Raw genomic sequence first — 12,668 nt, 5'->3', positions numbered from 1 at the left:
ATAAGTATTTTCTGCTCTGCTTCATTCTTGTCTTTGTGTTAAGTAAGAAATAAACCTAATATTTCCTTTTGAAAGAATATAGAATGTGTCACTTAAGAGAATTCGCATTTGGAGGACCAGGCTAACTGGAAATGGAACGGAAAAATCCAGCGACTAACATAAGCAAATAACCCGTTTAAACAACCAATCACGATCAATACACCAAACCCTCACAACCGAACTATACAAGATCATATATTTGCATTAAGGAAGCAATTTTTCCCCCAGTGATACTCAAGTTATCACACAGTAAATTTATTATTTTATTTATTTCATTTATCATTATTTTTTTTACGATTTTCAATATTGCTATTACATATACCTGAGTTTTCCGATTCCCACAATTTTTTTAAATATACCAAAATCCAGTTTAAAATTTTAAATTTACTTAAGTAGGAAATTATACATTCCTTAATAATGCATTCGTATAAAATAGAACAAATATTATTGAAACTATTGTGCTTCTTAATTATTCTTAAACACTCTAAGTAGTCTTATTTTTTAAAAAAAAGGTAATGAAGTTCAACAAATTTAATTTCATGAACGCCCTCTAATAAGTTCACTGATCAAATATTTCCCTTTGTTCCCTGCCCTCTAGTGGCGACAAAACTAACTAATGAACCTCGACTGAGAGAAAGTAATTGATTTCAGCTAACATCACAATCTGTCGCAGGCATATTTTGATATTAGAAATCTCGTTTAGCAGGCTCTTCTGTTTTATTCGGGTATGAATATTCATTCTTTGATCACAAAACAAAAGAGCACGCAACCATTATTAATTGAAAGCATAAGATAAAGCGAATGACAATCTAAAAGTTAACGATGTGCATAGAATGGGATTATACGCTAGTTAATCACGTGCGCTCTTTTTATATAGCAAATAATTTTTTTTCACTTTTCATTATTTATTTTATTTAGTTATTCTAATGAGCAGTGATTATGCGAGTTTCCGGGGTAGTTACTTTTTTTTCTTCCCCCTACGACTATTACCAAGGCAGGTCGAAAAGCGGTAGAGATCGGGCAGCCTTCTTCACTCTTCTTCTAATCATCATCATCACGAGTCGCTGATGACGTGTCATTAGGCAGGGCAAGATGAGCCTTGAATTCGTCAGTTTTCTACTCAACGTAGGCTTTTCTAATGAGCGCAAGGTGCATGTTTAAACGATGGTGGAATCACAAAGTTTGCGGTAAAGTGAAACACGAGAGAAAAATTTTGTTCCTAATTTGTAGTTTGATTTCACCAATTACATTTTGGCAAATATATTCAATGAGGAAGAAATTTAGACTTCATTTTTTTTTGACAGTTTATATGACATAATTCGGAATTTAATTGCATCCGGTACAGAAAGAAATCATTCAGATTATTAAAAACAACATAGTAAGCTTATCACATTAAAATTGTTCTATCTTTAATAAAATATTAAAAAATAAAAATGTTTGAATACTATTGCGCAAATAAATTCATATTCCAGTAAAATTAAAATTGTTTTTTTTTAATGTTGATGATATATGGTTCAGAATTAAAAGCAAAACAAATGCCACAGTAATATTAGTTTATTAGAAACAAGGCTGTTTTCAATTTTTAAAATAAAAATCGTTGTTCTGAATAACATTTTATATTTCAGTTTCCAATTTCTTTAATTGAAAATAATTCTAGTGATTGTTTAAATCACCTTGGGACAAAAATTATGTTTTTTTATTATTATGAAATTTTTTACTTATTCATATATAAATGTAATTAATAAAAATAAAGTGGCAAAATAGTGGTAAAATAGTGGCAAAATAGTGGCAATATAGTGGCAAAAAATGCATTTATATTAAAACTATTTCATAGCGATTATATGGCTAATTGAAATAAAATGATTGCAAACTTAAATTTTGAATTAAAAAATTAATAGAAAAAAAAAAGAAAATGAATAATTAAAATTAGGTAGCATTTCACATCGTGGCCTGAGCACTAAGAAACTATACATTTTTCCAATTATATATGTTAAAATGATATAGATAATTAATGCCAAACAACAAAACAGAAACAAATGTTAACTACCTATTCAATGAATGTATAATTATAAAACATTTATTTTATGTCAAGAAAGAAATATAATTTGAGATATGATAAATAAAAGATAAGTAAAAGATATAAAATATGTTCACAATAGAGATAAAATATTTGTTTCATAAATTGGGTATGTAAAGATATGTTAAAAGATATGAATAATGGTAGATTTTAAATATCTCCCCTTAAAACAAAAAGTGTTTCTCCAGAAATGTTAAGTTTGATCAATATAATTTAAAACAGAAAAATAAGATATTTACTAATATTCTTCTCTTCTGAAAAAATATCTTAAATCTGTATTGATCGTACTACATATCTATGTGTTGCTATTGAAAGCAATCTATAGGACTTATACGATTGGCAATATTTTAACTTTTCGTACAATGTTTTAATTTTTATAAATATCCTAAAAGAGGTATAAACTGGGTACTATATATTACAGCAGAGAAGCAAAAGCTTTTACTCATTTTCTTAGTCCCGAAAATTTTGTTTAAAGGATATAAGTTGAGAAGTAAGTAAACGCATCTAATCCCTTACAAGTCTTAACGATGTTGGAATATTTTCTTATTTATTTCTTTGCTTTAAAAGCTGAATAAACTCCCAGGAGTAACAGTAAAACTGTTGCGCTGTTAATTGGAAAGAGTAACTGATACCATCAATTTTATGTTTTGAAAGGAACGTAATCTGCTTTTTATGTATTTTCCTAAGTCCCAGGATTTTATTATGTTACTTAACTGGAGAAAATAGAAATCGGTGAAAAGTAACAAAACATTTCATTAATGTTGCATTTCCATAAGCGCTTCTTAGATAATTTCAGATAATCATTTCAAGTACATCGTTTTAGAACATGGATAATTAACAGATCAAAAAGAATTTTAAGATATTTTTATAATATATTGCTAAAATTTAATTTTTCTATGAAGTTTTCTTGTTCTTAGAATCTTAGATTTACATTGAACATATATAAAAGTTGGAAAATAAAAAATAAAAAAATTATCCGAGACACAAAAGTGTATAATTATTTTACTATGCGTAAATTACTGTTGATATTAGCATTAATGGAAATGTATAGTCGTTTCTTTTCGCAATATAAATCAATCTTAATGAAAACTTAAATTGTATGAATCCTGAAAAATGTTTTAAAATTTTCGTAAGTAACTAAATAATTAATAAAATAGTTCAAAAAATAACATACAATTTGAATGTTGTGATCAAAATACTGCAAGAGGCTAGAATACTGCATTGAGAGGGAATATTTTTTTTCTCTTTCTTTTTAAAAAACATAATTTTTAAATTCTCTCCATTTTAAGACTTATATTGAGGAAATTTAACAGAGCTGTTTTTATCAAACATCTTCTAGCAGTCTCAAAAAGACTTACAGCCAGTTGGCTTCCAGTTTCTAAGAAGTAATGTTTCTTAGTGTTGCAAGTGGGCTTTCCCCCATGCTCGCTAACGCTCCCCGAACCCCAGATATAAGATTGCTACGCAATCTTACATGGTTTGCTTCACAAATCATGCTCGCTTTGATCACTATTAAGTAAAACCCATTCTAAATATTTTCCAGCGTAAAATCATAAGAATTTAAATATTTTATCAAAATATTTGAAATTATTTTACCTTTATAAGATTAAAATGTTTAGCCAATAATAGTCATTGAAAAAAACTTAGTCTTGATCCTTCCGGTGTAATATATAAGTTAAAAACAAACTGTTGAAAATGTTTTTCACGACTATGAAAATGATGCAACATTATTGTACAATACCATTTTACAGCATCGATTTAGGAAATGATTTTATTTAGGTGATACTGTAGCAGAGGTTTTTATCTTTAGCTATTTAAGCTATTAAATATAAAAGAAAATATATAAAGTCTTTAATAACATTCAAAGTAATAAAATTCATAAATTAAGTTTACGAACACACTTGAATAATTTCTTAGTTGTTAAGATTGTTTCGAAGTTTACTTCAACAGAACTTAAATCTTTAAATTTAATTTCAGCTCTTATTTCATCTTGTTTTCTAAAAGTTTCAAAAATAGATTTTCACCTGCATTCCAATACTAAAAAGTCAAACGAAACAGAAAGACAGCATACAAAACTGTATGAATAAGGAAATTCCATGAATTTTACGAAGCGAAAGTTTATTGTCAACACGTTTCGGGACAGAATAGAAAAATACAATATAAAGCATCAGGCGAAATGAAAGATTGTCATTCAGGACTTATTTTGAAAAGTTTTGGGAAACTTCAACTGCGTTGTGAAAATTGCTTGTTGTTTTGCAAAATATGCAGCGAACTATAAATGTCTTACAGTTTTTGACATTTTCTTCAAACTTAATAAATTCTTGAAGAAATTGTATTTAACTTTTGAGTAAAAGATTTTTAAATAGACTAAGATCATATTTCAAAGTTGTACGTTGATGAGATGAACTAGATAATTTTTTGAGTTGGTATATTTTTTTTGACACACGTCAAACATACTTGAATCAGTGTAGATAAAGAGTAATTTTTAAAACAGACCTAGAAAACATACCTTAAAAAGATAACGGAGTTGAAATATCGAAATAATGTATTTTAAAAATGTAAAAATTATGGTATTTGTAAATTTACTCATTATAGGTTATTTTTAAAAAGGAATAAAAAAAGTTAGCATTTGTTAAGCAGAAGAAAAAAAACACAATAACATTAATCATAAATTTAAAGCGGACTTAAAATTTTATGTATTTCTCAAAAATTGCTGAAACATTTATGAACTGTTAAAAATACCGGATCGAATTACGGTATAAAGTACCGGCACTTTGGATCCGTCTTCCGTAAAATCCCTTTTACTGTAATCTCCATTTTACCTGAAAGGTAATATACCGTAATTTTTACAGTATTATTCATATAACTAGAATGATTCAGCAATTTCACGATAATTATTACTGTAAAAATTACAATATATCAGATTTTCTGTTAAGTAACATGTTCCGGTAAAAATTGACTTTATAGAAAAAATTACTGGAGCTGGTATTTTTATGGACGTAACAAAGTAATATAAAATTCAATTAAATGACACTATTTTGTCATACCATGACGAGAGTGTAAAAACGGCAAAAGAAAATTTCCCACTGGCATTCAAAGTTTATTTTCCGTACGACTTTTTGAACGAATTGCCTCATGCAAATAATTGAAAGAGCCAAGAAAATTTTCTCACCGTAATAACAGCCTTGTACCCTAAGACAATTTCCTGATAAAAACTAAAATTAGGAATTCGACTTTTCGAATGAAACAAATATTTGCTCTATTTTTTTCCATTTCGTTCCGGTTTAGATGGTATATTTATAAAATTTTTTTAAATAAAATCGCTCAAATGTATTATATTGGTATAAAGGATCCATTGACTATTTTGAAATAAAAAACTATCTGTTTAACGTAGAATTGTACTCAGGTTAAATTATTTAGAAACACTTGTAAATAAATTTATTTTTAATCGAAAGGACAATAATGTTGAAATATAATTACAATAAATAATCTAAAATTAGGATTTCGAAAATATTTGATTCATTCTAAATTTAAATTTTAATGGTGATTTAAATTATGTGGAAAATTACAATAAAATAAATAAAGTAAGAAAAAAATTAAAAACGTGAAATGTGTATCGAAAAATTATATAGAATTTAAGAAATTTTGATTTATGCTAAAAGATTATGCTCAAAGAATAATTTTACTTTCCGTTAATCATTAGCAAAACCCTATTAATTTTTAGAGAATCGGTTTCAGGGGAGTCAATAAGGCATATATAAGTTATGCTAAAATTGATATTTCTCGTTGTACCTTTTCTAAGAAACTACCAATGATATAGCTTCGAAATTTTCGGAGGATATTTTATATTGTATATTCTATATTGCATGCCGTAGCAATGCTTTAGCGTTAACATGAATATTTTTTGAGTTATAAAAGATTTTTGATAAAAAATAAAACGTTTTAAAAAATTAAAAGTCATATTTTTTTTAATAAAATTCTGCCAAAGATATGTATTAAGAGTTATCACAGTGTAAACATGTTTAAATAAATAAACTGTGAAAAAAAATTAAAACAATATCTTGTTTAGATGCCGAGAAAAAGTAAATCGAAAAAGGTAAGTTTTAGAATTCTTGGTACATGCCCTACCGACTTCACTTAAATAAAAAAATCCTTCTAAAGAACTTATAACAGTAATTTCAAATTATTGTAATCATTACAGGTAAAAATTGAAATCCCTGTTACACATTCAAAATTGTATATGACTACCAGAAATAAAACATACCTGTTAAAATATCCATATCGAGCTTTCTACTAAAAATCCTTTAAATCCATTTGAATCTTATGCATAAGCGGTTAAAGTTTGAAGATAACTATAATTTTGCAATAACAATCAATGATGTAATGTCCAAGCTTTCCCTTTCGAATCATCCTACGCTAACCTAAATTCCCAGTTCACGACCGCCTATGTCTTGCTTCTGGTAATCGATGTGGGCTAGATTTTATCAATGACTTTTAAGTCTAGTGGACAACTTAGACAAGAAGTCCCTTAACCCGTTTTTTAACAAAAACAGGAAATCATTCTTCACGGTTGGAGTAATTAAATAACAAAGTAATCGATATTTAAATCTAGTATTCATTGAGTTTAGAATCAGATAAAAATATATGCTAATCTATCATCCATTTTTTTCCCCTGAAGAAATCAATGTGACAACATAAATAAATATAGTATACGTAGAATTATATCAGTTCATTTCAATTAAAATGGAAGAATTTATTCAATTGAATGAATAGATAGAATTAATAATTTGAAGTGATTTAAATAAAAACAAATAATAGTCACTTGACATATTAAGTAAGAAAATTTTAAATTGAAATAAATGTCATTGTTGGAATTGGTCTTGAAGAAAAAATGTGGAATTTGTAATTGTCCTAAAATTTGCTATTTTAATGTGTAAAGATTTAAAAAATACACTATTTAGATGCAAACGATGTTTTATGTATTTCCCTTCATTTAAATTAAAATTTATTACATATCTTCAAAAAATATCTTTAAAAAATTAAGTAAGAATTAAAATTATATTGATTCTCATCAAAAATATGAAATATTTCTTAATAAACTACACTGCGTGAAAAAGATACAGCATCTTATCGATTTAAACTTAAAATTCGTATCCTTCATAATGCAATTTAAATTTTTAAGAATGCATTTTCAAATTTTTCCTTAAGGATATTAAATTATATTTAAGATAAATATAAAAAACAAGTAGCTGAAATATTAAACATACATGCCTGATTTTTATATTTGTTGTGTAATGTGCTGTTTGTTTTACCTCTTTGTTTTATGCTTTTCTAGTCAGCAATCTCCAAGTCAAAATTAAAAATTTTATTTATCGTTTTGTTTGTTGTAGCAGTTGCGAAAGTGTCAACCTACATAATGCTACTTTATTTTGAAAAATAAAATTAATTGAAAGAATGATTTTTTTCATTGCTTTATAATTAATTTTAAAGTATGTTTTAGGCTAGACAGTTTAATCTTAATTATAATTTTCTTTGAAATAGAAACTAACAACAATTACTATAAGCGTTGGAAATTTTTATTAGAAAAACATATTTTTTTATTAACAAGTTTAGTTGTTTTAATTTGATTTAAAAAACGGATGGAGGAAGTATTAATATACTAATGCATGTTCATTTTTAAAATTGTTTCACTATATTGTTATTAATTAATATTATAAAATTACTTTATTTAATATTTCGGAAACCTAAATGAAATTATTTAGTGTATAATGGGATTCTATCTAAACATAATTGAATGTTCCGAAAATCAATCCTGCTTATAGAAACTCGCAGAACTTATTAACCCTTCCACAGAACCCTAGGGTTCCATGGAACTCTATTTGGGAGCCGCAGCCTTAACTTACCTAAGTATTTTAAATATGAGATAAAATTTAATTTTATTTAAACTAAATGCATTCTTTTTTCGCTAATATACTTTTACCCCTATTAAAAAATAAAAATCTGAAATAAAGATCAAAAAATAAATTTAACTCCAGAAGAAAATTCCCCTGGCAATTTTCCAAATTAGAAATCGTTCGAGCGTGTAAAGACGAAAACGTCATAATGGCAAACAAAATAAAAATTGTTTCTCAAAAATACTCTCTCTTGACTTTCTCCGGGTTCAAGAGGTCGACATTTCCAAAGTCCGGCTTCCGTGGCCAGCGTCATGCTATGGGTCATCTCCTCTTCGAAGCTTACCGTTTTACCAGCTACCTGATTGCTCTTAGGTTGAAAGGGGTAAGCGGATCTAGAGAACCTAGTCTGCTTCACGAATACTAATGAGTAGGAAGGGGGAAATGTTGAGAAAACAAATGCTCTTTCATTTTTAAGTTATCAATGACGCTCAGTCTATTTTTCAAATAATGCATAAACTCTACCTTTTATATTATGAAAATCTGATGACAGTAAAAACATAAAATTCCAACCGCAATGAAACAATAATTTTGTAAATATTTGCCAATATTTTCAGAAGAAAAACATATTTTAATTAAACCAATAAAATTTAATTAAACCAATAGTCTTTTCAATACTGTAAAAAAATGTAGACCAAATTACGGTAAAAAGTACCGGCATTCAGGGTGCTGGTTATTTCCACCGTTAGATCATATAATAAAATCATTTAACATGCAGTAATTTTTACTGCAATAATTCCCGTAAAATAAATGCTTATTTAACTAGAGGGCAGGGCTCGAAAAACCGCCCGTCCTCGGAGGTCAAAAATTTCCCGCTGACAACGAAATTCTCGAATCTTACGTCCGCACGGACGGCCATTTTCCCGTTATTGTTCGTGATACATTTTCTGTATAATGATACATTTTCTGTATTTACATTACTGTATAATATAATCCTAGTATTTGTAATCCTAGTAACTATTAATTCATTGTGCAATTTACATAAATGTTTGTAATAAATTATATTTTTATTAATAATAGGAGAAATTATAGGAGAAAATTATATTTTTATTTATTTAGAAGCTACGGGTTAGATTCAAAGCAGGACGAGTACATTGTTGGACAAGTCGTCCTCGGAGACGGGTAAAATTTCTGAGTTTTTTCGAGCCCTGCTAGAGGGATATATTAAATCCGATAGATTAATTAATTACAGTGATAAATTAATTAAAGCTGTGGTTATTTAACAAGAGTGATATCATCCTTGTTAAATATTACAGTGAAAATTATAGTATGATAATTTAAAAATTGGATCTTACGATAAAATGGTTTATAAAGATGATGCAGCTGAAGTTCCGTTACGTAATACTGTAATTTGACTCTGAATTTTTTACAGTATAAGACAACCCATGGTGAAGAATTAAAGTTTCTATAATTATTTTACGAAATAAATTTATTGGGTTACATATTATACAATAATTCTTTCGACTTACTGAAACTTAAGCATTTTTCTAACTGTCTAAAACATATTTGTAATATATATTCATAATTCAAAAAATATGTATAAAATAAACTTAAAGCAATGTTAGAAATAATGCATAATTTTATAATTGCCGATTAAGAAATATATAAAACTACCCAATTAAACCAAAGGTACAAATTTTTTAAACCTTTGACTCAGAGTTTTTATTAAACACATTTTTCATACTTTTTCATTTTCTTATCAATTTAGGTCAACATATAGGAAAAATATTATATTCAAAAATTTTATAATTTATGGTTATGGCGCTGCTCACTTTCAAGCAATATTTTTTTTTTCAAATTTGCACTTATTTGTAGCTTTTTAGATCTAAGAGAAAATGTCATACTACATTGAAATTTCTTTAATTTACGAAATCAATTATTGATAAATCTTTGAACCTAAAAGACGAAAAATTTAAATCACTTTCTTTTGGTTTTCATATTTTGGTTAAAATATAATTATCATTATCTAAAAGACTTATTAGACTCTTTCTTCATAATTAAAAATACCAAAATATATTTTTATTTGCAATGAGAGTGTCACAAAACAATATTTAAAAGGAACACCACTGCTCCATCTGTGTCAGATGTTCAAGAAATAAATGTATTGGCATTAAAAAAAGAAAAAAAAGAATATTGTTATTTATGTACTGGTACAATAGCGCAACAATACACAGTTTGCAATGCTTCGAGTCGTAATTAAGTACAGAAAAAAAAATTATGATTTAAAATTTTATTTAAAATTTTAATTTTAACACGAATGCTTTTTAACTCCCAATGAAAAATAGCAGTTAAGTAAAATTTAAAAATTTTTCTGCTCAAGAAAGTCGAATTTGATTTTCTTTGAACAATTCCTTTTCGTATGTATTTTAATATTCTATCAATTAACCATTGGTACCAGTAAGACCCAAAACAATCTTTTCTAAATTTACTTAAAGATGAGCATATCATCGTTACGAATTTAGTAGTAGCTAATGATTACTGTAACCTTTATTCTATTATTAACTTTGTTTTTAGAAGTTGTCTTGTTATTAAAACTACGGGAAGCAATCTTTGTGAAAAGCTAGCATGAAAGCAGGATATGATCATTAAGATCTAACAACAAATACCAGACCGTAAAAAAGTAAGAAAAAAAGATACAATATAATTTCTCTTTCATATTCCTTAGTTATTAATTCGGATAATTAAAATTATACTTCTGATACCAATAACATGAAGTAAACATTAGAGTAAATATGATTTCATCAGTAAAGAGTAGATACCATAGAAGTTTATGAAATCTGCGCCAAATGTATATAGAGTGTTCTTAGAAAAGGATTTTCGAAACTTCGCTAAGTTTCCAGAGCTTAACGACATATACAATGGTATCACGGTACCCAGTTACATAATGTTTATCTGCAGTATAATATTTATTTGTACGAGTAAGTCTTATGTGTAGACTATAAAACAGAATCAATTATAGTTTAAGTGGTGAGAATATAAACATGGCTCAGTGCTCAGGCGATAGAGCGGTAGCCTGCCAATAAGAAGAACCGGGTTTGAATCCCAACGATGGCTGATCGATACAAAAATCCGTACCTGGCTCTCACTGACCACAGTTCTGACGCAAAATATCCTCAGTGATAGACGGGTCATTGGTTAGAGTCTTCTTGCCGCCAGGCTAACCATGGGAAGTTTTCGTGGTTTTCTTCTCCATGTAAAACAAATACGGATTAGTTCTATCAAAATGTCTTCCTCGAATTCAAAATTTTACCCAATACATGACTAAGGAGTTCCCTTGTTACCTGCATTGGGTTCAAAATTAAAAGACTGCATAGTTAAACATTAATAGTCGTAAGACCCAAAATTAGGTCAGCTGTTAAACGATGGTTATAAAATAAAGTTTTAAATTCAAATGATATGAGAGCAAATTAATCCCTCAGTAAAATAAACTTTTACTAGAATTTTTTCAATTTTNTATATATATTCATATTTAAGTATTTGAAAATAAATTTCCTCCAAATCTTAATGTAAATTATTTTTTAAAGTTATTGTTTTCTGAAACTAAATTAACTACAAATTATGAAGTAAATAAACTCAAAACATGGGTTGGCTGTTCAAGGGCGATTATAAAATAAAATATAGTCAGTGGTGAGAATATAAGCATGTTCATTACAACCCGAATTTATGTAGAATTTTTTCACGAAAAGTAGAGGTTTTAAAAAGACTTAAATTTCAACTACCATTTACAAGCAACAGTTGTTTTCGCCTGAAGGTTTGATAGATTTTCGGGGGTGAATTTAGGGTAAAATATGTAGTTTTTGGAACTTTATAATTTCACAATTACTTCATAACAGACAAAATAAGTTTTACGTGTTATGTCCCACCCAAAAAACTATCAGTAGAAAAAGAAATCGACGAATTACTCTTCGAGCATTTTCCTGATAAGTTCTTCTTTTCTTCTCTTTTTTCCACTTAATAAAAAATAACTAACTCTTACGTAGATCTAAAACTCAATCAGTTTTACCTTAAAACTTCTTCTTTACCAACAGTATAAGTAAAGAATTACTATAACTTGGAGTAATGGATACCTTTAGGCACCCCTTGTCTCTCCCCTTGACACCAAAACCCTTCTTGTAAAATGTGAATAGACAGTCATAAAAATCACCCTCTCGTTGAAGAATTGCAATTTCAAATAAACTATAAACATAAGAAAGTTGACTTAAAATATAGTTAAGGTTTTTGCCTCTCATGATAGACTAGTTAAAATTCCAACTACGATTATAAAAGGTGCATTTATTAAAACCTTGAGTGATATTCATAAATTAAATAATCGAACTAGTTTACAGTATGCTTTAATCAACCTTGCAATCATGCTTTAATCAACCTTGCCATCATGCTTTAATCAACCTTGATCGATGCTTTAATCAACCTTGCCATCATGCTAAGAGTTAGACATTCTCGTATCTCCCCCTTTTCTTCCTAAAATTTTTTTAAAATTTTTTTTGTTCTAATTTGTGTTTAAAAGAATACACTTACGTACACAAATGTTCTAGATATGTTACATACGTAGATACGTTAAGATGAGAAATCGAAGGTTAAATTAAAACAATTGCACTATACTA

At 27.7% G+C, this 12,668-nt stretch overlaps 1 protein-coding gene across 3 annotated transcripts in view; it reads right to left on the bottom strand.

The window, feature by feature from the left end:
- LOC107438595 (uncharacterized) overlaps positions 1–12,668 on the bottom strand; it is an 87,606-nt gene that overhangs the window by 59,989 nt on the left and 14,949 nt on the right. The window contains exon 1 of one of the 3 annotated variants that reach the window (XM_071177465.1): positions 6,381–6,712. The exons of the other annotated variants lie outside the window; for them this stretch is intronic. Within the exon in view, the coding sequence (XP_071033566.1) occupies positions 6,381–6,396 (16 nt within the window). The 5' untranslated portion in view covers positions 6,397–6,712. Of the gene's footprint in view, positions 1–6,380; positions 6,713–12,668 lie in introns of those variants that run through there. 3 annotated transcript variants of the gene reach the window in all.

The sequence above is a fragment of the Parasteatoda tepidariorum genome, chromosome 2 (genome assembly GCF_043381705.1).
Source record: "Parasteatoda tepidariorum isolate YZ-2023 chromosome 2, CAS_Ptep_4.0, whole genome shotgun sequence".
In the NCBI taxonomy this organism is placed as follows: Eukaryota; Metazoa; Arthropoda; class Arachnida; order Araneae; family Theridiidae; genus Parasteatoda; species Parasteatoda tepidariorum.
This window is presented reverse-complemented; position numbering and strand designations above follow the sequence as displayed.